We start from the raw sequence: 24,301 nt of genomic DNA on the forward strand, positions 1-24,301 counted from the left end.
CTCTTCGTCGTACTTTTTTGCCGGGAAGTTTTAGTATTGATTCTGAAACTATTGAAGCTTACCAACAACCAGAAATAAAAGAATTAGACCTACATTTGGTAGATTTTGCCAATTGGTAACCAACTTCCATACATGAGATGCAACATTTCTTGACAAAAATTTCAGTACGCGTTAGGAACCGATGATGTTGTGACTGTCGGTCTTGCATGGTTGGAGTTTCAGAAACCAGACCAATCAAACAAAAACCTGTGGCTTAATTCGTAACTTCAGAGAAAACATCAGAATATAGGGACATCAGGGTTGGAAGGAGCTGTCATCAGAGAAGTATTTATGCAGAGGAACGACCCCTTCTCTGTATGTCAAGCTGTTGCGGACAAGGTAAGGATCCGAGTGCTCGATTTTGCATCCGCTTGTTTGCAGACAAAGTAAGGATCGGCAAGAACATGTTGAAAAGGGAGGTAACCCAAGATGGTCGCCTTCCAACAAACAATAGTCATCAGGAAGGTAGAGTTAAATACGAGAACTACTTAGTTTGTTGAATGATCAGGCAGTTCAAGAGACACTCCCGGACAAGACCATCTCTGTATTGTTTCTTTAACATTGCTGTTGTCCTATCTTCTTTGCGATGAAGGTTAAAACTTCGCAAATGTATATTTAACTCTATGTTACATCAAGCAATATCGGTGGCGGCCAAGTTAAAGTTAGGATTATTTTAGGCATTTCCGTGGGTGAGGAACGTGGAATCATGATAGGGGCATTTTGGCGACGGCAATGACAATTTCTGAATAATATCAGCGTAAAAACTAAGGATGCCTACATGTATTTTCCCAATAAACTGTCATAAGCAATCAGACGTCAACCAAAATAACGGCAACTTGCCTGTCTTCGCTTTAAAAGTCCATTCTTCGCACCGAAACTAACAGACTCGCCCTCTTAATTCTCTTCCAGAACGCAAATCACCTTTCCTTATAAAAATACAGGAACAAGATTGAAAGGAAGAGTTCTGCTTAGTCATCCCTTTCTCTTCAAAAGAAGATCTCCTCTATATCAAAGCTCGGTCGACATCAGTGGAGACGACGCAGTTCAGAACGAGCATGATTTGATCAAAGTTCACTGGGAGGCTAGATATGGATCAGTCCAGCAGCAGAAGTTGAAAAGGCGATGAGGGGCATCAAGATGAGAACCGAAGCAACGCTCCTCCTGTTCCAGAACAGGTACCTTGCATTGTACTTGGAAATGGCTGGTTTAATGGGGAGAGTAAAAGTCAAATCCCCTGCTCAATAGTTTGCGAATGCCGGGCCATTCTTGCTTTTCGGTTTGAGAGATCCATTTCCAAGGAGCAATCAGTGTCTTTCTTGTTTTTTTGTTTGTTCAGCACAATTAAACCGAGCAAAAGGGTAAAGCATGACAAAGATTTTCGTGGGTCATATTCGGCTATTTTATCGGCCTAAGAGAAAAGGGAGATTTAATCTAATTCAGATAGATGACAAAAATCGCCACGCAAGTTCTGTAGATTTTCTGTCATCAACTACTTGTGCTCCATTTGAGAACTCCATGCCTCACAGTGTCAGATTATAAGTTATCGACAGTTGTCAAGCTTTTAGATACAATGCCAACAGTTCAAGAATTCACAATGCAAGTTCCATATACGTACTGAAAATTCTGATCGTCTCAGGTTCAGATCGATGGTTCTCCAGTTTACAGAATAGAAAGAGAACTGGGAAGGGGAGGTTACGGGCAAGTTTATTTCGGTCAAGCCATCAGTCCTTCAACTTTAAGTGATCAAACTGGTGTGGAAGCAGCAGAGGTATGGCTTTGAGCTCTAATTTCTATAAGTTTGGATTTTTTCGTTACATTTGCGCCATTACATTGCACGATTTAATGCGGCAATATCCAGGCGGCCTTAAAATTCGAGCATAAAGACAGCAAAGTTGCGTAGTGATCTGGGTGAAGGTCATGCCATACCACTGCCACGAGTACATTCCAAGGGGCAACAAGGTGACTATTGTGTCGTGGTATGTACATTCCCTTCGACTCGGGATTTGTTCTATTAGAATGGGGAGCTTTCAATGATCTTCTTTGTATATGCAGGTCATGGATTTGCTAGGACCTAGTTTAGAAGAATCCCCTATAGTCAACAACGTCCCAACATATGTTTCCTCTCGAAGTCAATAGCTTTTACAGTGTGCTCTTCTATTTCAACAACTTCTTTGTAAACATTCTTGTATTCTATTTCGGCTTCCGATGTTAGCTCTTTCCTTGCTACTTCAGCCTTCCATTGGAGGCAATTGCATGTATAGCCGTTGAAGCAATATCGATACTTGAGAAGCTGCACCGTAGAGGTTAATAGATGATTAGCTTCCAATCTCATGTTTGTCAGCATTTCCTTTATCGGTTGGTGAAATCAGCATTTGGGTAGGCAAGACTAACGGAAATATACGCCAGGTCTGAATTTTTGTGATGTTTCTCATGTATGCTTCTATTCGGGGCAGGTACATCCATGGTGACATAAAGCCAGATAACTTTTTGTTTGGTCCTCCAGGAACCCCTAAAGAGGAAACATTGTTTCCAACTGACCTTGGATTAGGTATTTGCCAATCCCATGAATAGTTCAACGGCCTAGGCATTAGTGATTGCGAAGCAGAAATGCACTTCTCATCGTTTGGCCTGTGCACACTGATCTCGCTCAGGTGGTAGTATCCTATTCCTACCGAAAGCAATAGATGTTAATGAAATTTCTGATTCGAGCTCGCGCTCTAATTGGCCATGTCATTCTCTTTCATGCGATACGCAAGTACCTTGTACCGCTAAAGCCGGCGTAGTTAAATGGTGACAATGAGCCATCAAAGAGAATACGGATGGGGTTGAAACTAACACAATGGATAAGCGTTTACCATGCGCGTCAACCCATGAAGCAAAGGTATGGACTTGCATTTCAGATTCCCTTTTTTTTTTTTCTGGGGTACCTTAAAATTTTTTATAATCTTCCTCTTTCATGCATATATTTCTCTAATTTAGACGAGGACGACCAGCTCTTACACACTGAGAAGGGACATGAGGAGGGAATGTACATCACCAGTGCGGCTTACAATTCTCGCTCTAAGTGATGGCCGTAGTAATGGATGATAGCGCTGGCTACACGGCTCAGATTCGTACTTTTTCAGGCGGCTCTCTTCCTAAGGTTCCATTTGAGCGGCTTACTTTGGGCTTTCATGCATAGTAGATCCCTATAGTTGCAGGCTGCAATCCTGATAATACATACCAGGAAGATCTTTTGTATTTGGCTTATTAGGAACATAGGTACATCAACCTCCTATAGTGTGGGATTATCGATTAGGACAGTCTTCACTGCTTATTTGCGCATTTGAAGGAGTGAATTAGGAAACAAGGGTCGAAGAACTTCTACATCACTGCAGTGGCTGGAGCAGACGACCGAAGATACTTAGTCATAATGTCCAAGGATCTGTCCTTGACAGCTTAATTTTTATTTTGATGACTCGTTAGTAACGTTATACTTCAACATTTACCCGTTTTTCTTGATATACACATAGGATCCCAGAAGGTTCGGCAGGCTTATCGCGTTACCGATACCTTTCCTTTCAAGTGGATCAAAAAGAAGTGGGCAGAAGGTTTTCACGTCACCGTGATGACCACTTCAGGGTGCCGGTGGGCAGTAGTTGCGTCCAATGGAACCGCTTTTACCGACCAGGTTCTTCTTTCTTCTTCTCCTCTTCTGAGACCGCCCAATCACTCCTCGTTTCAAGATTTTCCTTTGAAGTGTCTGGAACCAGAAGATTTTGTTGTGATCCGGTTTCTTGCTCTAAACTTTGAAGGCCGTAGAGTTTGACTTACAGTATCCAGCCGAAGGCATTCATGAAAGGTCGAAGCAGGGCTATTACATCACTGCCAATCTAGATGAGGTTGTTTTTATCCTTAGTATACGAGACCGAGCACCGGCAACCAGTGTAGAGCAAGAGACACTACGGACTTTCAAATTTCCTGATGATAGGCACATCAAGGTGATAAGTTTGGCCCTTTTACCAGCATCTATTTGGTTGTATTAGCTCTGCTTCACCAAGCACTTGTTCACGTATTCTGCAGGAGAAGCAGGGAAGGAATTACTATATTTCTCCTCTTTGCTACGGACGAACCATTGCTTGAGCTACCAAATATACGGGCAATCAAGGATGTCTAAAAGAGCGACACGACCGCTCAGCAATCAACAAGTCAATGATCAATCCTGTACAGAGTTTAATACCATACTTTGGTGCAATTTGAAACTTTTCAAGCTTAACAACAACAACAACAACAGACAAAAAGAATTAGGCCTAGGTTTGGTAAATTTTGCCTTTCCCTCCATGATATGCAACATTGCTTGACAAAATGTTTCAGCATATTTCCTGCGGGGAAGAGCAAAAGTCGCTCTTTTTAGAGCGACTTTTGTTTGCAAGTATGCTTCCAAGCGGGAAAACCTAACGTCTGCACGAAAACGCTTCAAAGGACCGGTGGATCTACGAGCTTGCCCTCCGTCATTCTCACGCGAGTTCGAACCATCGATTGCACGCAATCTCTCAAGGCTGCATCCGGATCACGGGCGCACGCCCTCGTGTGGTCATCCCACGGGCGTGGTACGGAGGAATTTAGGGGCGAGCACGGTTTCAAAATTTATGGTATAAAGGTAAATTTTTCATGGTCAAAAAATTGAGGAACCAGTTCTGATAAATAGGTGCCCGAGTGATATGAGGGGGAGTGTCGCAGCAAATGCATGTGATGAGGGCTTACTGTGATTAAAAAGAATAAGGAATATACTCACTAGAAGTCTTAAAACTTGTCACAAAATTGCAATTGAGTCCTAAAACTCTCAAAAAATGCAATCAAGTCCTAAAACTTATTAAACTTGTTCAATTGAGTCCTTCCGTTAACACCGTTTATTGGCCTAATGAAAAATGCTAATGTGGTATTTTTAATAAATTTTTCTTTTCTATGTGGCATTTTTATCAATTTTTTTGCCAAATCTTATTTAAATTAAAATAAAAAAAACCAAGAACCGACAAAAAAATAAAAAATAAAGAAAATGCTAGTAATTAATTCTAAAAGTTAAAACTTAACGGGATTTGTTCACTAGAAGTCCTAAAATTTGTCACGAAAGTACAATTGAGTCCTAAAACTTGCAAAAAGTGCAATCGAGCCCTAAAACATGTCAAGTTAATACAATCGAGTCCTTCGTTAACTTCGTCAAATTTGACTAACGGAAAATGCTAACGTGGCTTTTTAAAATATTTTCTCTCTCCTATATGGCTAAAACGATGTCGTTTTGGTTTAAATTTTATTTTTAATGTAATTTTTATTTGAATTAATAAAAAGATAAGGAAAAAAAGAAAAAGTGAGAAGCAGAACCAGCCGAGAGCTTCAGCCCTCGTTGCCGCCGCTTCACCATCGCTAGAAAGGGCTGGCGATGGTGGGGAACTGGTCGGCGGGAGTCGCTAGGCCCCGGTCGGTGGCCTACTGGCCCTCTTAGCAGCAAATGCGGCGAAGGGCTAGCCAGCCCTCGGGTGGCAATTGTGCCCTCTTCGTAGCCTCCTACTGCACACACAAGCCCATTCAATCAAACAGTTATTGAGGCATAGACGAGGAATAGGCGCCTCACCGAGGTCGAGACAGCCACCGTCAGCGGAAACGAGAGGACGAGGCGGAGAAGAACAAGGAAAAAATATCTTGGGTAAATTTATTATAAGTATACCAGTTTGGGGTTTTTTTGTGGCAAAAAAGTATAATTTGAGATAAATTTATCGTAAGTATACCAGTTTGGAATTTTTCATGGCATTAACCCAATTTTTATCCCAAACTTGCTCCTCAAAATCCCGTCTGCACAAACTCTGTCCTCTCTCCAACCACCACGACGGCCATGGTGCATGGTGGACGCCCTTGTTCTAAACTCTTCCATGGTTGTCAGTCATGAAGAGAGAGAGAGAGAGAGAGAGAGAGAGAGAGAGAGAGAGAGAGAGAGCAGTGAAGGGCGGAGGCAATGTTGGTGGATGAGAAATTTGAATTGTGATGGGGGCATTTTGGGGAGATAAATGGCGATTTCTAAAGAAAAACCATAACGGTCACTAATGTCCGGGGCAATGCAAATTGGTAGCCCTAACCAACTGAGGGGGTGGACCGGTAATTTTGGTAAATAGAGGGTGAAAATTTGATACTAGCGTAAAATATGAGGATGTCCTAACATGGTGTCCCCATAAATTATCATAAGCAAGCACAGTTCAACCGACATAACGGTTTTTTTGCATATCTTCGCCGTCCAGAGTTCTTTCTTCGCGCCAAAAAAGCTAACAGACTTGCCTCGCGCTGCCTGCTCGTTCTCTTCAAGACCCCACTTCGCCTTTTCAAGAAAAGAAGGAACCAGATTGAGAGGAACAATTCTGCTTGATCGTCCCTTTCTCTTCAAAAGAAGATCTCCTCGATAATCAGAGCTCGGCTGAGGCCCGTGGGGACGAGGCGGTTTGGAACGAGCAAGACTAGATTAAAGCTTGGGAGGGTCGATATGGATCCGTCTGGAAGTCGAAGTCGTGAAGCCGGTGACGGGATTCAACATGAGGAACGAAGGAACACTCCTCCAGTCCTAGGACAGGTACTTTGGATTGTTCTTGAAAATGGGTTGTTTACTGGAGACGGAATGCAAAATGCGAGTCGAATCCCAAGTTCAATAGTTCGCAAAATTTTGGGTCGTTCTTGCCTTTCGGTTTGAGAAACTCAAAATTCCAAGGAGCAATCAGTGTCGTTCTTGTTTTTGAAGTTGATTCAGAAAAATTAAACAGAGCATAAGGGTCAGACATGACAAAGGTTTTGGTGGGTCATCTTTGGCTATTTTATCTGCCGAAGAAGAAAAGGGGAAATTTTCATCTAATTCAGATTGATCACTAAAATCCCCATGCAAGTTCTATAAATCAAGTTCTTGTCATCAACTTCTTTTGCACCATTGCAGAACTCCATGGATAACCATATCAAATTATATGTTACCGGCAGTTGTAAAGCTTTTAGGTACAATGCAACTTCCATATATATATGCTGATAAGTTGATTTGATTTTTTCAGGTTCAGATCGATGATTCTCCAGTGTACAGAATAGGAAGAGAACTGGGAAAGGGAGGTTTCGGGCATGTTTATGCCGGTCTAGCCATCACTCCTCCAACTTCAAGTGATCAAACGGGTGTGGAAGCCGCAGAGGTACGGCTTCGAGCTCTAATTTTTTCAGGTAATTCGTTATACTTGTGCCATTACTTTACATGATTTGATACGGCGCTATCCAGGTGGCCATAAAATTCGAGCATAAAGGCAACATAGGATGTGAAGGCGGCATCCCTCATGAGTGGAAAGTTTATGAGTGAGTCCTTTGGAATAATTGCATGAACGATTTTGCCATGCCATGATCTTGCATGTGAAATTATATTCGGGTGTTGAATTCCGCGTCTGAGTTCTGCGTATTATGCAGTGATCTAGGTGAAAGTCATGGCATACCACTGCCACGAGTACATTACAAGGGGCAACATGGTGACTATCATGTCATGGTATGTGACCCGTATTTTGTACTTCTATAATGCAAGGGTTTTGATGATCTTCTTCGTATATGCAGGTCATGGATTTGCTTGGACCTAGTTTAGAAGAAGCCCCTTTGGTCAACAACGTCCCAACGTATGTTTCCTCATGAAGTTAACAGCTTTTACGGTGTCTGCTCTTCAGGCTCTCTTAAACATTCTTGAATTCTGTTTCAGCTTCTGATTTTAGCTCTTTCCTTGCTACTTCAGCTTTCCATTGGAAGCGATTGCATGTATAGCCGTTGAAGCAATATCGATACTTGAGAAGCTGCACTCTAGAGGGTAATCGATGACTAGCTTACAATCGCACGTTTGTTAGCACTTTCTTCATTGGTTGGTCTGACTTTTTGCTCACAGGTACATCCACGGTGACATAAAACCTGGTAACTTTTTGCTTGGTCCTCCAGGAACCCCTGAAGAGAAAAGATTGTTTCTGACTGACCTTGGATTAGGTATCTACCAATTGCATGAATACTTTTTATGCCCCAGAAATTAGTGATTGCGAAGGAGAAATGCGTATGCCTCATCGTTTACTCATGACCTTGCAGCTACAAGATGGCAAGATCCCTCCACCGGTTCACACATGAAGTACAGCCAAACTCCATATGATTTCAGGTTCAGTTAAAATTATTTGCATCTTCATATGCGCATACCACATGCCCTAACTGTGGTATTACCATTCCATGCACCGAAAAAAAATTGTTGCAGAGGAACAACTCGATTTGCAAGTGTGCACGCTCAACTTGGTAGAACAAGTAGCAGAAGAAACGACCTAGAGTCTCTGGTTTACATGCTCATTTATCTTATCCGCCGTCATTTGCCATGGCAAGGACAGCAGGTTTCATTCCCTATACTCAGAGAAGATTTCTTGAACCAAACACCTGTATTGGTCTATTGATCGCCACAGTTCTTTCAGGGAGTCACTAAGACTCTTGTTTGCAAGCAAAAGATGGCCACTCCTCCAGAAACCTTGTGTGACACTTGTCCTGAGCCTTATCTGCAGCTCACCGCGTTTGTGCTTAATCTGAAATTCGATGAGGAACCAAACTATGCTAGATTCGTTTCTCTCTTCCATGGGACCGTTGGTCAAAATCCATACATTTGGCCAGTGCACACTGATGTTGCTCAGGAGGTAGTATCCTATTCCTATGAAAAGGCAATAGATGTTAATAAAATTTCTGATTCGAGCCATATCTTTCTCTTTCTTGTGATACCCACGCATCGGGTACCATGTAAGTGAGTGCAGTTAAATCATGACGGCGAGCCATCAAAGGACATTCGAATGGGGTTGAAATTAACACAATGGATAAGTGTTTACAATGCGCATCTAACCATGAAGCAGAGGTGAGGACTTGCACTTCCGGTTTATTTCCTTTTTTGGTACCTTGAGTCTATTTATAGCCTTCCTGTTTCTTGCAGATATTTCCATAATTTGGATGATGTCGACCTGCGCTTACACATTGAGAAGGGACATGGGGAGGGACTGTATGTCACCAGTGTAGCTTACAATTCTCGCTCGAAGTCATGGGCCTTAATAATGGATGACAGCACCAGCTTCACTGCTCAGATTCATACCTTTTCAGGCTGCTCTCTTCCCGAGGTTCTAGTTGATTGGCTTTACTTTGGGCTTTCATGCACGGTAGATCCCAATCGTTGCATGTTAAATCCTGATGATACGTACCAGGAAGAATTTTTGTATTAGACCTATTAGGACAGTCTTGACTGCTTATTTCCTTAGTTGAACGAGTGGATGAGGGAGTATCGGAAGAAGAGCTACTACATCACTGCAGTGGCCGGAGCAGATGGCGACAGAGTCTTAGTTATAATGTCCAAGGGTCGGTCGGTGAATGCAAAATTTCTTTCTTTAGGACTACTTAATAACGTTATACTTACCATTTGACCGGTTTTTCTTGATATACGCATAGGGATAAGGAGTGTTCAGCAGAGTTATCATGTTAGAAGTACATTCCCTTTCAAGTTGATCAAGCAGAAGTGGGCAGAAGGTTTTCATGTCACCGCCATGTCCACTTTTGGGAGTCGGTGGGTAGTAGTTTTGTCCAACGGAACCAAATTTACCAATCAGGTTACTTGTTTCTTTCTCCTTTTCTGAGACTACCCAATTACTCCTCTCTTCAAGATTTTCTGTTGAAGGGTCTGGAACCGGTAGATTGTGCTCTGATTCGGTTTCTTGTGCTAAACTTTTAAGGCGGTAGAGCTAGACTTCCAGTATCCGGCCGAAGGCATTCATGAGAGGTGGAAGCAGGGCTATTATATCACTTCAGTCGCAGGCACTCCGGATGAGGTTGCTTTTATCTTCAGTAAGATAGAAGGAGTAACAGCAACTGCAAGTGTAGAGCAAGAGACGCTTCGGACTTCCAATTTCCCTGATGATAATATGATCGAGGTGATTAGTTTGGCCATTTTTCACCAGCATTCATTTGGTTGCATGAGCTCCGCTTCACCAAGCACTTGATCTCATCTTCTGCAGGAGAAGCGGGCAAGGGATTACTATATTTCTTCTCTTTGCTACGGTCGAACCATTGCTTAAGCTACCAAATATATGTGCAATCAAGGGCGTTTTTAGCAGGCGACACGGCCACTCTTTGTCATACTCTTTTGCTGGAAGATTCTGAAACTTTTGGCAGATTTGGCATCCACTTTGTTTGCAGAAAATGTAAGGATCGGCAAGAATCTGTTGAGAATAGTGATAACCTGAGATGGTGGCTTTTCCAACAAACAATAGTCATCTTTATCTTCAGGACCGCAAATTCAGGCACAAAAACTACTCAGTTTGTTGAATGATCAAGCGGTTTGAGAGACATCCCCTGTTACTTTACCATTTTTACATCTTATCAGAAAACTTTACCAGCAAATATGCACCAGTTGCCTTACAAATTTTTTCTCGAATTTGTTAATATGGTTCCTCAAAATCCCGCCACCACAAACTCATGCCTCTTTCTCTCACCCACCACCATACCACGATTAGGTATGAGCACCGCCGAGGATCGAAAAACGATCTGCAGCTGAGTTAGAGTACGGATTATTTTGGGCATTGTCCGTGGGTAAGGAACTTGGAGTTATGATAGGGGCGTTTTATGAAATGACGGGAATTTGCCTGTCTTCGCTTTCAAAAGCCCATTCTTCATGCCAAAACTGACGGACTCGCCTGGCGTTGCCCACTCATTCTCTTCAAGAACCCAAATCACTTTTCCTGTTAGAAATACAGAAACAAGATTGAAAAGGAAGAATTCTGCTCGATCGTCCCTTTTTCTTCGGAAGATCTCCTTGACATCAGAGCTCGGTTGACAGCGGTTTCAGACGACACAGCTCGGAACGAGCAAGATTCGATCAAAGCTGGGAGGGAAGATATGGATCATTCCAGCCGTGGAAGTTGTAAAGGCGATGAGGTGCATCAAGATGTAAGCCGAAGCAACACTACTCCGGTCCCAGAATGGGTACCTTGCATTGTACTTAGAAAATGGCTGGTTTAATGGAGAAAGTGCAAGTCAAGTCCCGTCCCCTGCTCAATCAGTGTCTTTCTCTTGTTTTCGTGTTGGTTCAGAACAATTAGACAGAGCAAAAGGGTCAAACATGACAAAGATTTTCGTGGATCATCTTCGGCTATTTTATCTGGCGAAGAGACAAGAGGGATCTTTAATCTAATTCAGATAGATAACAGGAATCCCCATGCAAGTTCTGTAGATTTTCTGTCATCAACTACTTGTGCTTCATTTGAGAACTCCATGCATCACAGCGTCAGATTATAAGTTACCGACAGTTGCAAAGCTTTTAGAGACAATGCAAATGGTTCAAGAATTCCCCATGCAAGTTCCAAATTAATACTAAAAATTTCGATTTGTCTCAGGTTCAAATAGAAGTGCACGTCCTATGAGTGCTCGGCTCCAAATTCAGGACTGCAAGTCAGATACGAACACTCAATTTGTTCAACTATCAAGTGGTTGGAGAAGACCATCTGTCTTCGTTACTTTGCCATTGAAGTTATCCCACCTTCTTTGCAATGAAGGTTAGAACTTTGCTTGCTTGACAATATACAAAAGATGAAAAAGAACCATGTTCACATCAAACATGCTTTATCACAGTTGCATATTAACATCTGCCTAATCAGTTGTATCAAGCAGCATCACAGCAAAAACACATGCATTCGCAGATAAAAGTGGCACTTAAGTTGAATACTCTACTAAATATATTATTTACCAAAACCCTATTATTCAAAGGGCAACAGAGAACCATCAAACCAACAAAATTTGCCCCTTCGACCCATTATAACATGTCCTAGCAACCATAGACAGAAAGCAAGCCGAGAAGAAGAAAAACCAGCTACTGGCTCTGAGAACAAAGTTTGAGCATGATATCATCTGTCATATCAACGTCCAGCACAATCTCCTCAAGCGAACTCTCTCCTGACCAAAAAAAAAAATTCAGCATAATGACGATCACAAAAAGACAGGTGCATAATAACTGAGATACAAAAGCAGAATGTCAAGGGTCATGAACATGTGCCTCGGTGTTATCATGATCGTAGCGTATCAAGAAGAGGCACCTGCAGCCCCTAATATCATGCATTCTCCTCTGAATTCCTATGACATGAGCATCATAGTAAATGGCGTGATCCCTCCTCTCCTGCAGTTAAAAAAATTGTAAACGGAACAAAAATACAAAACAAAAAAAAAAAATCAGATAAGTGCCTTAACACGGACAGTAAAGTAATACAAATGAGCAACACAAACAGGTTGAATCTATAAAAACCTGGAAGCAGAGGAGAAGGTCTCCAACTTTAACTTTGTCACATTCCGAATTTTCCAGGGGGACTGAGCGCTGTCTAATACCCTTTTTCACGTTAATCCATTCATCCTCCTCAGCCCCAAACCCAACAAATCTGACAAGAACTTCCTTTAAGAAATGGCAAATTGTTATGAATTTACGCAACTAGTAGGACAAAACATAAACAGCTTGTTCGTTAAGATTCTTGTATAAGCACTTACAGCTTCACCTGAGCCTAAAAACCTGTGGCCAAGAAACATATCTACATCATACCTGCATGGAGAAAAGTCTTTCAGCGACTCTCATAGTCCAGTTGAAAAGGAAGCTTCCATATATTTGTACATACACAACACAAGGAATAACGAATCTAACCCCAAATTCCATGCACACAGGATTAGTTATAAATGAAATTTAGTATAGAATCACCAAATCAAGCGGTTGGCTGCTTCAGGGTGAGATCAAACAGCATAAATTTCGTAACGGAAGGCAGAGTACTATTAGATTATTAGGTTAACTTTCATGGCCAAGGTATTGAATGAACAAGCAGCCTTGTCATGAGAGTACTGTTAGGCTCGCACGACATAATCGAATTTTAGCCGATAGCTGTTCACTGAGCCTTTAGACCTCATCAGATAATGTTCATGAGAGTACTGTTAGGCTCCCACCAAATATTCCTGTTTTTAGCTAATAGTTATCCATTGAGCCTTTATACCTTGAAAAATAATGTTCACAATCTGATCAAAGAAACAAAAATGTTAGCTATAGAGCCTTTATTTCAGACGACTGAGCTATTACCATGCCCCATCTGTTGATGACTTGGCCTCAAATTCCAGTTCTGATGAGTCTGTGATCTTTTGCCCTGCTAGTGAAACAGCAACACAAATGAGGCACTCCTATTTACAAGATCTGCCCTTACCGGTCAACTTCAAAACTAAAAAAATGTTTGTACTTGCAATCACTAGCAAGCAAGAGGAAAATCTAAAACTAGGGCAAAAAAGGTAAATTCTGCATCTGGCTTGAGAGATAACTAGATCCCCCACACGAGCTGTGCACATGCAGAGTGCGTTTTGTCCTTGTTGCTTTTGTGCAAGATAGACACTGCAATTTTTCTCAAATCAATTCACAGGTATATATATATATATATATAAAGAAAACCATTTCCAATATAATAGGAGTAGGAAGATTTTTATTGGGATGTGGGCGAACATGAGTAGTGGAGGGTGAGGATGACAGTTATTCCTAGTGGAAAGGGAGAGTGATGTATTGATGCATTTGTGCACGTATTCACTTCCCAAATTTTTTACACGTTCAGCCTGAACTTGATAAAGTGGTATCCTTGGAAACCACTAAAAGTAAGACAAAACCCAATTTCAGCTTAAAATTTAAACATGTTTCTTGATTTTAGTTAATCCTAAACTGTTTGACCCAATGCTAAGTATTTTTTTTTTTTCAGCCGAAGACCCAATGTTAAGTTAAGAAGCTGAATTACCATGTGTTCCACATTCTAGTACTTTACAATGCTACAACCAAGCATCCTTACCTTTCTACCAGAATTTTCCAATTTGACATTAGAGTCAAGGAAAGGTTTATGTGGTGATGCAAGATATTCCTATAATTCTCACGATACAACCAAGTATAAGCAAGGTAGCTTCAGACGGAGAATATCTTCTCTACACATAAGCTGGAGATACGTGGGACGGCATTAAATGATTGTCTATTAACCCGCCAAAATACACATGAATACAAATTCATCTGAAGGATGTGTGCATTTAAATGATGCAACAGGAGCATAAGAACCTTTAGGCGTTTGAGAATTTTCATTTGTTTTATCAGTGGAGCAATTTGCTGGAATCTCGGACTCATTCTTGCCAGAATTAGGGGCAAAAATTACTTTGGGGTGCTCTTGTTGCCTCTTCTTGAACCAACTCTGGACCTAGCATGTTCACAAACAGACATACACAAGCAGAAAATCAGAAATTAGATGTGAGGGTGAGGATAAAGATGCAGGTGAAAATTCTCAGTACCTCCGTCCACTTTATCAAAGGCTTTCCAGCACGACCAGCAGAGCGACTGTGAGTACACAAGGACAAGACAGGAAATTAGTGACCAAATGAGAACCAGAAGGATGGAATTTTTAGGAAACCCTGCATTCATATTGAGAGAAAAAGAAACTGTTCAATTACATTTTTCAGATAGAGAGAAAGATGAGCTTAAACTTACTTGAAACTGATTGCAATTTTCTGACAAAATTCCTTATTACATGTTTCTTCTCTTGATTTTTCCAGCAACTTCTCCATTTTCTCAATCTGCTTGAAAGGGTTGGCAAGAGTTATCAGCGTCATAAGACTCTCTTAAATTCAATATTAACGCAAATAAAGCATGGCTTAATAACATAAGAAGATGTGAATTTCATGGTTTCTGTGATTGCGCCCTCGCTTTTAACCATTTCAATTCTATCCTAAACTCTCCAGTCAGTTTTATATCTGCCTCCTGCCCACCCCACTCAACATCTGTCCTAGAAAGTTCCATCAGATTAAAGTATATACTACGCCTTAATAATATGAGTGCAGTAGATGAAAACCTTCCCAGGGCAAAAAGGGTACCATAAAAACCAGGGCAGAAACTAAACCACGTAAGCGATTTCTGTTGCAGGAGAAGAATATCCTACCCGTTCTAAAACCCAACAACAAAAAAAAGTAGCAGACAATGTTCAGTGACCTTCAATTGAGTCCCTCAAAAGGAGTGAAAGATCCCCGCAGGGGGGGTATACAACTACCTCGTAGGTAAAGCATTCATAGGACACTCAACTAGCATAGCAAAGAACTCTTTTCCTCTCTTTCACAACCTTCCCAGGCTCTCTGCATTGCCAATGCCAAAAATAAGTAAGCGTCCCCTTCTGACCTGGCTTTTGGTGGAAATTTTAAGTTCAAAAAAATGCATAAAGGGAGATGAAAAGGTTTCAATTTTAAGATGTTATCTTTCTCCATCCCACTTCAAATTATCACTTGTCAATACAATTATTACAATCTACAATCTACAAGGCCTTTCCTCTCCAGCTCTTCACTGAAAACAAAAATACTTATTTCCCAGTACCTCCAAACAAGTCAAATATTCAATTATAACCCCCTCAACCACTTTCCCAAAAGCCCTACGATCAGCTCCCAAATCTTTCTTCGAAAACTCAACTAGCTTATGCGCCCGCAGTGTCATAAAAACGCAACAACACAAGGGACAAACCCAGTACAGACATCCGAACTAGCCACATTACCAAACCTTCCCTTCACAACACACGCGAACGTCATTCCAAGCAAGCCCACACAAGTTTCCAGCATATTTAGAAGAACTAAGCCACAATGCCTAGGGAGTTCACGATTCAAGCTTCCAACAGACCCAAACCCAGATAAAATGAATAGCTCGAGCAAGAGCATTAAAAAAAAAGAAAAGAAAAGAAACGAAAAAGATTGCATCTTTACCTCGGCATCTGTGAACCCAGAGAAGACCTCCCTGCGTCTTGGACGGAGACGATCCATTTCCGCTTCAGCAGATGCGCATTTCAGAACAAACCAAAACGAGAACGAGGTTTTGTCAACCTGGGATGTCCCAGGTTTCCGCCAACCATATCGGCAACAACTTTGTCTCCATGGGATTTGGACAGGAGTCGTTTCTTGACTATGGTGCGACTGCTGCTGATTGGAGAGAAGATGGTGGGCGGGGCGGGGGATTGAAAACCCTAGGACTTTATCGAATCCCCAGGAAAGGAAGCGCCTTTACGAGGCGAGTTTCTGGCGTTTCGTCGCCGTCTCCTGAGTAGGCCCCTTTGACTCGTCGGCACGTAAAAATGGAAGATCCACCCTTATGCTGTCCCGGAGAAAAGTCAAATTATTTTGAGCACAAAAAATAACATGAGTTAATTAAGAAACATGAAAGCGTAAGGTAAAAATTGTAAATTCCCATCTTAATATTTGCCCTTCGTTGGCCGACATCTTCACTCTTCTTTTCAGTCCTTTAGTACTTTAAGATATGTCCCGAAAAAAGGACCGAAGACCCTCGTTGACCGACTTTGACATGCATTCTAGCAGCTTAAGAAATGAAAACTCGATCCATGAAACCATCTTTTCTTTTCAAAGAAAGAGCTCGTTGAACCAACTCTCCTTGTCTTCGGACTTTTCATGAAATTCCTCCATTACTGAGTTGTCTTTTTTATTTTCATATTACATGAAATAAAAGTACAATTCTAGATTTATTATCGGATTATGCATGGGAATTACAATTGTCTATTTAGACATTTGCTATGATTAATTATTTTCTCTTTGGCGAGATATAAACTACGGTGGAAGGATAGTTCCGATTTCGATCCTCAATTTTGAGATTACAGATTATCCGAACTTTACCTTTAAAGAAGACAGGTTTGGCATTATGTTGAACTATTTTTTAAGTATTCTTTCAAGGTTATGTCATGACCCGACAAAAGAAAAAAAGGTTGTGCCCGGAGAAATTTTCTCCTAAAGAAATGAATTTAATTTGTCAGACGGCTTGCATTTTCAATTTGTTGCTTTTTTTTAATAACTAAAAAAAATACTCTTACCACTCTATAACACGAAATGGAAGAAATATGAAAATACAGGAGTTTTATTTTTATTTTTTATTCGACCAAAAAAAAAATTGTCTTTTTTATTTTTAACCTAAAGCAATAAAAAGAATTCCACTTGTACCGAGAGTCGGGACTGAGCTCTCGCCAGCCATATCCGCTCTGCTCTTCCCCACCCGCAGAGCTGGAGAAGAAGAGATGGCTCGCTCTCTTCTCTCTCACTTCCCCATTCTCTCCAGCTCCACCTCTCCACTCGCCTCCTCTCTGTACTCTCTCTCTCTCTCGATCGATCGACTGTTCTGTACGGTTCTCTGTGTGGGTGTGTTTGTGGGTGGGTAGGTGTGGGGACTACTGCAATGCATGTGTAATGTCGTGTTTGAGCGTGCGTGTGGACGTAGAAGCATGTATGCATGTGTTCTTTGCAATCTTGAAACCCAATAGATGGCGGTTCCTCATTGCGTCATTACTTCGAACAGGTCGTGTGCCATTACTCCGAGCAAGTGCTTCGCTAGGCGTCTTTTTGTCAGGCCCAAGGCCTCGAGTTCTCAATGTTTCTGTACCCTCTCGCTCTCCGAACCTGCAGCCTCGGACACTTCCAGCTCCGCGAGGTGCGTTTTTTTTCTCTCTTTTTTTCCTTTTCTGCTTCTTTCTCTCTGGGTGCTGAAATGATTGCCCAATTGGTTTCTTTGGATTCGTTTGGTGATTTTGGCTTCGTTGCTTTGATGCCTGATTGATTTCTTTGGGTTCGTTTGGCGGTATTTCGCTTCGCTGCTTTGATTTGGCTCGACTTCGGAGTGTAATTGAGTGCGGAGTATTGTAGCCTGTTGATGCTCTTTGAGTTGCCTTCAGGAAAAGGATGGTTTCTGGAGTTCAGCCCACAGGTTCCATTCACCTCGGGAATTACCTTGGCGCCATTAAAAATTGGATTGAGCTTCAGGTTGATGTTGGTTTTCCTGTAAAGTTGCGGTTTATACTTGTTATTTCTTCATTTATTCACTCCTGGTTTCGATGCTGCAGAACACATATGACACGCTCTTTTTCATTGTGGACCTTCACGCGGTATGTTTTTGGTTCGTTCATAGTTTTCTCATTTGACGATTATTAAAGGATATGAGGGTCCCGGGTGATTTGTCCTTCTTACTATTTGCATCTAGTGCGACTGAGAGAAGAGCGAGTCAATTGATGTTTCTTGTGGTATAACTGACTGTGGAGGACAGCCCTCAACAGCATTATCTTTCCTGATATGCGTGAGGTTTATACATTTCCAGGAAAAGGTCCCATTTCAATCAGATCAGTTATATAGTTGCTCTTTTTCCAATAAGCTAGAGAACTAGGTCGTGCCAGATCATGTAGATTCATTATGCTATGCAAGACCAAAAACGTGCACCTTAATATTCCGAAAAAGACATCATTAGCGGTTCATAAATGCTGTCTCGCTGACCGACGCTATGGTCATCAATGGTATTCAAAACGTGTCTTTGCAGAGAGTGTGGTTTTATATTCGGAGAAATTGGGTAGATGATGGGTGATTCACTTGAAGGAGTTACACACGGAGTATTACGGGCAAGTTTACATTAGATCTAGGAGAATTCTCTTCCAGACAACATATCAGTATTGTGTTATATTTCTCATGTAAGCAGTGCAATAAACTCACTGGTGGACATAGGGTGCTGATGGGGCTTCTTCCTGATTGTCCCCCGGCTGTCTGACAAATTCCCCCTTAAAATCGACTTCTATGGCAAGTAACCTAAAAATAGTTAATATACTTTTTCATCGTTTTTAAGAAAGTCTTATATGCCTCCCTGATCCTGAACCGTAGTCACCATCGATTGAACTCTTATGGTAGGTTCTCAATATTAATGTCAAGCTTCCACCTTCTTACCACCAATCTTCATCCAACGTGATTACGAAATATCTACTTCATCTCAGTCATGTAAGAACTTGGTATAGAAGGAGATTTTTCTAGACTCCATCTGGAAAGAAGAAAATTGATTTGGAAGACATGTTACTTCATGAAGGATGTCCTCTTCTACCCATTCGAGTGGGAGTCTAAAAAATGTAATCTTGACTTTCCCTGCTTTTGGATTTATGTGGATAGTTTCTCATTGAAGCCTCAATTTTCAGGTGATTTTCTCATAATTTTTTTTTTCTTATTTGGCATGGATATTGTGTGTTTAATCACCTTATAAGTCAATAGAAGATGTCTCTATCAGCTGGTTTTAGGCTTCTAAATAAGCTATCTAACGGACTATAATTTAATTATCAGCGAATGACACTTAAAAATCAGAAGCTATATTCATGCGGACATGTCATACGCCGTAAACTTTTAGGTTGGGCAAGCACTGGCCCTTGGACTAAGTTTTTTCTACAAGCTCTAGTCCTTGGACTAAGCCTTTTTCTACATGCACAAAATTTTGGAGGCATTTTTTCACCCTTCATTTCTGCTCAATCTAATAGAGGTGTGCATCCTGTGCTTGTACTTTAAATTCCTCGTTATTGGAGCCTTGACGCAGTTTTTTCCTCTAGCCTATCATGTAACTACATGCTATTGCCGTTGGAATGATTTATATTTGGTCCTGACATTTTTTTTCAGTATTTGTCCTGTCTTTTACCATTTTCTTTAACCCTGTTGGACAAGATCAAGGATAGGTTTAAGTATTCTCACGCAGTGCAATAACACTAAGAAGGAAAAAAATAAAGAAAAACACAATGGTGAAGGGGCAGGCTTCTTTATCAGACATGGATGGGCTTGGACAAAAACATCATGCCGGACATGGGCCATGTTGGGGCTAGGTAAAGATAAAATTCCTCAACATCATGCCAAAGCCTGCGTAGGCCTGCCGATTGGTCATATCTAAAGAATTGTGTTTATGCTGATATCTTTGCGTAATTTACGATCTTTTGATCCTAATGAGATATCTTAAGATCCAACTATAAGAATTAGAATGTGTGGGATGGAAAGGAAATTCTAGGTTGCTTTCTTCTCAGGCAGGCAAAAACTTTGAACCAGAAATGGGGAATAAATATTCCCAAAGTTTTGCAAAATGCCTTCTAATGCCTGTTCAGGCTGGCTTTAAGTACCTTTGTTGGACATTGTCATTTACAGATAACACTACCGTATGAGACACAAGAACTATCTAAGGCAACCAGAGATACAGCGGCTATATATTTGGCATGTGGTGTTGACACTTCCAAGGTAGTTTTTGTCCCCTCCCTTCTTTGAAGTATTCTCTGAATTAGAAGAACGGTCATCAATTATCTGCACATTGTACCTTTGATAGCATATGACTTAAATTGTCGCATCGCATACAGGCTTCTGTGTTTGTGCAATCTCATGTCCGTGCTCACGTGGAATTGATGTGGTTGCTGAGTTCGGCTACACCAATTGGTTGGCTCAATAGAATGATCCAGTTTAAAGAGAAATCTCGCAAGGCGGTGCGTTTTAATTGTACGGAAGCTTCATCCTCTTTGATATATTCTCCTTTACCTTTTACCTTCATAGCATGTTGTACATGAATTTGCTAGTCTTTTACTTATACCAGTCCATTGCTGATGTTATGGTCATTCTTCTTAAGAACCATTGAGCATCCTGGTTGATTAGCCTGACAAAGGACTGGCAAGTTTGAGTATTGAGGAAGGAAGTTCTTCATGCAATGTAATGGAGGGAAAAGTGTCATCTTTTTCCCCCTTTTGTAAGGAACTAATGTTAAGCTTCTGCAGTTAAGTACTAAATTGTGTGCCTTTAATTAACTTTTGTCACATATAAGCCCTTACTCCTTTGGGCGATAGCTCTTGGAAACTCTTTGAAGTCTGAGCGACAAGATCAATCATTTGCAACAATTTTACTTATAAATTCCCTGAAATGATATGATTTATCTACTAGATGATATATATGTAATGTTGTAGCTCCACTTGTAAAATTTCATAAACCTAGATAAATCCCAATGACCATTCATGTGACAGCAACTTGTTGGTTTTGAGATAAATGTTAAGCAGATTCAGTGAAACCTACTGGGCATATATCCGATCTTTTGCTGTTATATGCTGCTTTGTGTGTTGTGAGTTAACATAAGTATTTTTAACTTTAATTTTGACTTTACAGGGTGACGAAAATGTAGGTGTTGCTCTATTGACTTATCCAGTTCTTATGGCTTCTGACATTCTCCTATACCAGGTAAAAAAACAAGGACTATATTGTTTCCTATTTGCATGTTACACTAATTACAAATCACTAGAACTTTTTCTGGTTGGCTGTGAGAAGTGTCTATTTTCTTCTGTATTTTCTTTTATGGCTCATCTTGTTGAGTGCTTGTGACGTTTGTTTGCTTTCAGAACTGTCAGTGATCATTAGTTCAGAACATTCTTATAAGCCTCACCATCGGGGGGCAATTTTGCAGTCTGACTTTGTCCCTGTTGGTGAAGACCAGAAGCAACATCTGGAATTGACCCGTGAGCTAGCTGAACGTGTTAACTACTTATATGGAGGAAGGAAGTGGAAGAAATTGGGAGGGTGAGGATCTCCATTTTTGCGACTTGATTCTTTTGGAAATTTTGGATGCACTTTCCATTCAGATTTTGATCCTTCATTGTCCTCACTGTTTGTCACAGGAAAGGAGGAACGATTTTCAAGGTAAGTTTCATTCTGAATGATGAATTCAGGCTCAGCTCAATATTGAGGTTCAACCTGCAGTATTTGCTATTCCTCGTATAGGTTCCAGAGCCCCTTATCCCTCCAGCTGGAGCAAGAGTTATGTCACTTACTGATGGTCTTTCCAAGGTCATGGAACCTTCCAAAGAAGCTTTGATTCAATATTTCTCCTAGTATAGTTTTCAGTTTGTTAAACAATAAATTTGTAGACAGTCTTTTTCATGGGATTGAAGGAAGAAGACTCTTCTCAACATAACAGATACACGGGCTTGATTCTTGCAGATGTCAAAATCTTCACCCTCTGACCAGTCACGGATCAATCTTCTTGACTCAAAAGATGTGAGTTTCCCCTTGATAATGGTGCAATAATTTAATTTGTTGGCTACATATGACAACATTGTGTGTGGCTGGTGACTGCCTTATGCATCTTAGTTCTCTGATCAGGTAAATTTGACGGTGCATTGATTTTTATTTTTTTTCTGTGTCATTCTCTTATCCTTTTTTTTTTTTTTTTTTTTGTGGGGGGTGGTGGGGTTGGGTTTCTTCTTTTTTTCCTTCTTCCAATTTCCACATGTTGCATGTCAATCTGAAGAGGAGGTAGCACTTTTAGACATAAGCATGGTGATGAACAAAACAGCTACCACCGTTAAGATGGGGAAGTGGCATGTCAGTTTGCATTCGACTGACTTAGTGCGATATAACCACAGCCATGTAGTTGTGTATTGTGACTTTTTGCCATCAGAGCTATCTTGTTGAGCACTGCCTTTTTAACTTATTGCCGCAAAAGCCATCTTACTGTGCTTGTCGAAACATAGGGAAAATTGATTTCCATCTATATTTTTATTAATACATTCTTTTGTCTACAGTAATTCATATCAGCTTAATTCCAGTATTTTTTTTGGGGGGGTGGGTGGGGGTCAGCCAACTGAGTGTCCGTAGTTTGCTAATGCAGGTTGTTGAAAGATGAATTTTATGTGTTTGTTTCTCAGCTTTTTTTGGCCATCCTTGAGTTCACTTATTTGTCTTGTAGGTGATAGCAAACAAGATCAAACGTTGCAAAACTGACTCATTTACAGGGTTGACACTATACTCCTTCAATTTTCAACATTTCTGCTGTATTGATGCTCTGGAATAGTGAAATATATGTTGTCAAAATTTGGAATGTCAACATATAATTTTTTCTGTGATTCATCTATATCATGATATCCTCCTAGTATTCTGTCCTCTGATCTTTCCATCTGCATTTTCTTGTTATCATACAGTTTGGAATTTGACAATCCTGACAGGCCAGAATGCAATAATCTACTTTCAATATACCAGCTCGTTTCAGGAAAAACCAAAGAGGTAATGAAACTAGAGATGTTACTGTTAACTTTATCAGTCGTCGCTGTGTACTATGGTATTGCATTTTCCATTGTCTTGAGGACTTGACTGTGGCTCTTAAGCTCTTTTAGATACACTGCATCAGAAAGTTTAACTACCATGTATTATACCACAGGAAGTTGCCAAAGAATGCCAAGACATGAATTGGGGCTCGTTTAAGCCCCTCATTACAGACGCCTTAATTGATCATCTGCATCCCATTCAGGTTTCTACTTCATATCATTGGTCTTTTTAGATGATGCTAGTAACTTCAGGAGAATATTACAAATTTTTGCATTATTAATTTTTAGTGGTGGCGAAGTCTGATTTTCCTTATTTGACAGCTGAAATTTCGAATGTGTGACAGTTGACAGTGCTTGCTTTTGTTGTGCTTGAGCATACTTTGCATGGTAAGCTTGCCAAATAGTTGATAGTTCATCCTCTCTTGGTCATTTACAGGTCCGCTACGAGGAATTAATGTCTGATTCAGTTTACTTGGATGGCGTCTTGGCAGAAGGTGCTGCAAGAGCAACAGAAATAGCAGATGCTACCCTCAGTAATGTCTATCACGCAATGGGATTCTTGCGGAGATGAGAAGATTTTGATACATTAATAAGTTTAATGAGCACACCACTTGGTAGAGAACATCCAAGCCCACTTCTACATGATTACCAACATAAATGTTCAGATGATTCTTTTCAGCAATTTCTTGACTGAGAAAAAGCAATTTATCCGGCAAAGGCTGTCATACATCCATTGATGTGCTAGGAAAGGTGAATCCTTCTAATATGTGGGTTCAAATTGCTTGCATTCATAATTTACTTATTAATGCTCTTTCGACTGGGTTTTACAACATTGGATCTTGTCATTCTTCATAAATATGAAGCTTTTGTGGTTGAAGAACTTTATTTAACTCTTGCCGCAATGTTCAACCTGCTGGTTGTGAGCAGATTCCCAGTTGTCCAAGTGTTATATGCATTGTAAACTGAAATTCTAAATTTGGGACTTGCGATTGTAAATGGTTTATTGGATCAACTCAGCCTGCCTTAGGGACAAAACAATCACTTGCACATACAGCCCTTTGGTTGATTATACGAGTTAATCAGATTAACTCGTTATTCGATTGTTATCTTCTTCTTTAGGACTTGTCCGAACTCCCCTGGCAAACATCTATCTGCACGAACTTTACGATGATGTGGATGTGGGGAATTTGAGTGTCATATGATTAGGATTGCATAGAAAACAAGTTCGGACTATTTGAGCACGATTCCTTTGCAAAAACTCAGATGGCTGTGTTCAAAAGTTGCTTTCTCATTCGATGAATCCG

At 40.7% G+C, this 24,301-nt stretch overlaps 2 protein-coding genes and 1 pseudogene across 6 annotated transcripts; 2 read left to right on the forward strand and 1 right to left on the reverse strand.

Moving 5' to 3' along the window:
* The first annotated feature begins 137 nt into the window (after nucleotides 1–137).
* Nucleotides 138–10,142, forward strand: LOC115727000 (annotated as a pseudogene).
* A 1,633-nt stretch (nucleotides 10,143–11,775) lies between these two features.
* Nucleotides 11,776–16,190, reverse strand: LOC115727003 (protein SAWADEE HOMEODOMAIN HOMOLOG 1-like). Of its 3 annotated transcripts, none has more exons than XM_048277962.1 (9): nucleotides 15,850–16,190; nucleotides 14,597–14,682; nucleotides 14,401–14,446; nucleotides 14,174–14,309; nucleotides 13,172–13,238; nucleotides 12,598–12,649; nucleotides 12,362–12,505; nucleotides 12,156–12,235; nucleotides 11,776–12,015 (listed from the first exon to the last, which is right to left on the reverse strand). In XM_048277962.1, exons 1-9 carry the CDS (start codon nucleotides 15,904–15,906, stop codon nucleotides 12,000–12,002), a joined length of 684 nt encoding a protein of 227 aa, XP_048133919.1. In that variant the 5' UTR covers nucleotides 15,907–16,190; the 3' UTR covers nucleotides 11,776–11,999. The 3 variants fall into 3 exon arrangements, with proteins under 3 accessions (XP_048133919.1, XP_030512968.1, XP_030512967.1); XM_030657108.2 differs by having other exon boundaries at nucleotides 12,116–12,235; nucleotides 13,172–13,235; nucleotides 15,850–16,189; XM_030657107.2 differs by having other exon boundaries at nucleotides 12,116–12,235; nucleotides 15,850–16,189.
* Nucleotides 16,191–17,070: 880 nt separating this feature from the next.
* LOC115726997 (tryptophan--tRNA ligase, chloroplastic/mitochondrial) lies at nucleotides 17,071–23,887 on the forward strand. 3 transcript variants are annotated; one of them, XM_048277855.1, is made up of 16 exons: nucleotides 17,071–17,230; nucleotides 17,441–17,572; nucleotides 17,814–17,901; nucleotides 17,982–18,023; nucleotides 20,071–20,160; nucleotides 20,277–20,399; nucleotides 21,067–21,138; nucleotides 21,362–21,474; nucleotides 21,573–21,594; nucleotides 21,676–21,741; nucleotides 21,895–21,951; nucleotides 22,643–22,689; nucleotides 22,875–22,956; nucleotides 23,111–23,200; nucleotides 23,349–23,384; nucleotides 23,489–23,887. In XM_048277855.1, the coding sequence occupies exons 1-16, from the start codon at nucleotides 17,163–17,165 to the stop codon at nucleotides 23,513–23,515; spliced, it is 1,155 nt and encodes a 384-aa protein (XP_048133812.1). In that variant the 5' UTR covers nucleotides 17,071–17,162; the 3' UTR covers nucleotides 23,516–23,887. The 3 variants fall into 3 exon arrangements, with proteins under 3 accessions (XP_048133812.1, XP_030512961.1, XP_048133813.1); XM_030657101.2 differs by lacking the exon at nucleotides 23,349–23,384 and having other exon boundaries at nucleotides 23,434–23,887; XM_048277856.1 differs by lacking the exon at nucleotides 23,349–23,384.
* Nucleotides 23,888–24,301: the final 414 nt, after the last annotated feature.

The sequence above is a fragment of the Rhodamnia argentea genome, chromosome 4, assembly GCF_020921035.1.
Source record: "Rhodamnia argentea isolate NSW1041297 chromosome 4, ASM2092103v1, whole genome shotgun sequence".
Classification (NCBI taxonomy): domain Eukaryota; kingdom Viridiplantae; phylum Streptophyta; class Magnoliopsida; order Myrtales; family Myrtaceae; genus Rhodamnia; species Rhodamnia argentea.

What these genes read in the sequence shown, in the direction of transcription:
- LOC115726997 (XM_030657101.2), top strand. Translation starts at nt 17,163, where the DNA reads ATGGCTCGCTCTCTTCTCTCTCACTTCCCCATTCTCTCCAGCTCCACC. An exon ending in TCTCCACTCGCCTCCTCTCT is followed by an intron (nt 17,231 to 17,440) that starts GTACTCTCTCTC and finishes TACTTCGAACAG; the next exon opens with GTCGTGTGCCATTACTCCGA. An exon ending in CTGACATTCTCCTATACCAG is followed by an intron (nt 21,139 to 21,361) that starts GTAAAAAAACAA and finishes GCAATTTTGCAG; the next exon opens with TCTGACTTTGTCCCTGTTGG.
- LOC115727003 (XM_030657107.2), bottom strand. Translation starts at nt 15,906, where the DNA reads ATGGATCGTCTCCGTCCAAGACGCAGGGAGGTCTTCTCTGGGTTCACA. An exon ending in CTTTGATAAAGTGGACGGAG is followed by an intron (nt 14,310 to 14,400) that starts GTACTGAGAATT and finishes TGAACATGCTAG; the next exon opens with GTCCAGAGTTGGTTCAAGAA. An exon ending in ACCTTCTCCTCTGCTTCCAG is followed by an intron (nt 12,236 to 12,361) that starts GTTTTTATAGAT and finishes TTTTAACTGCAG; the next exon opens with GAGAGGAGGGATCACGCCAT.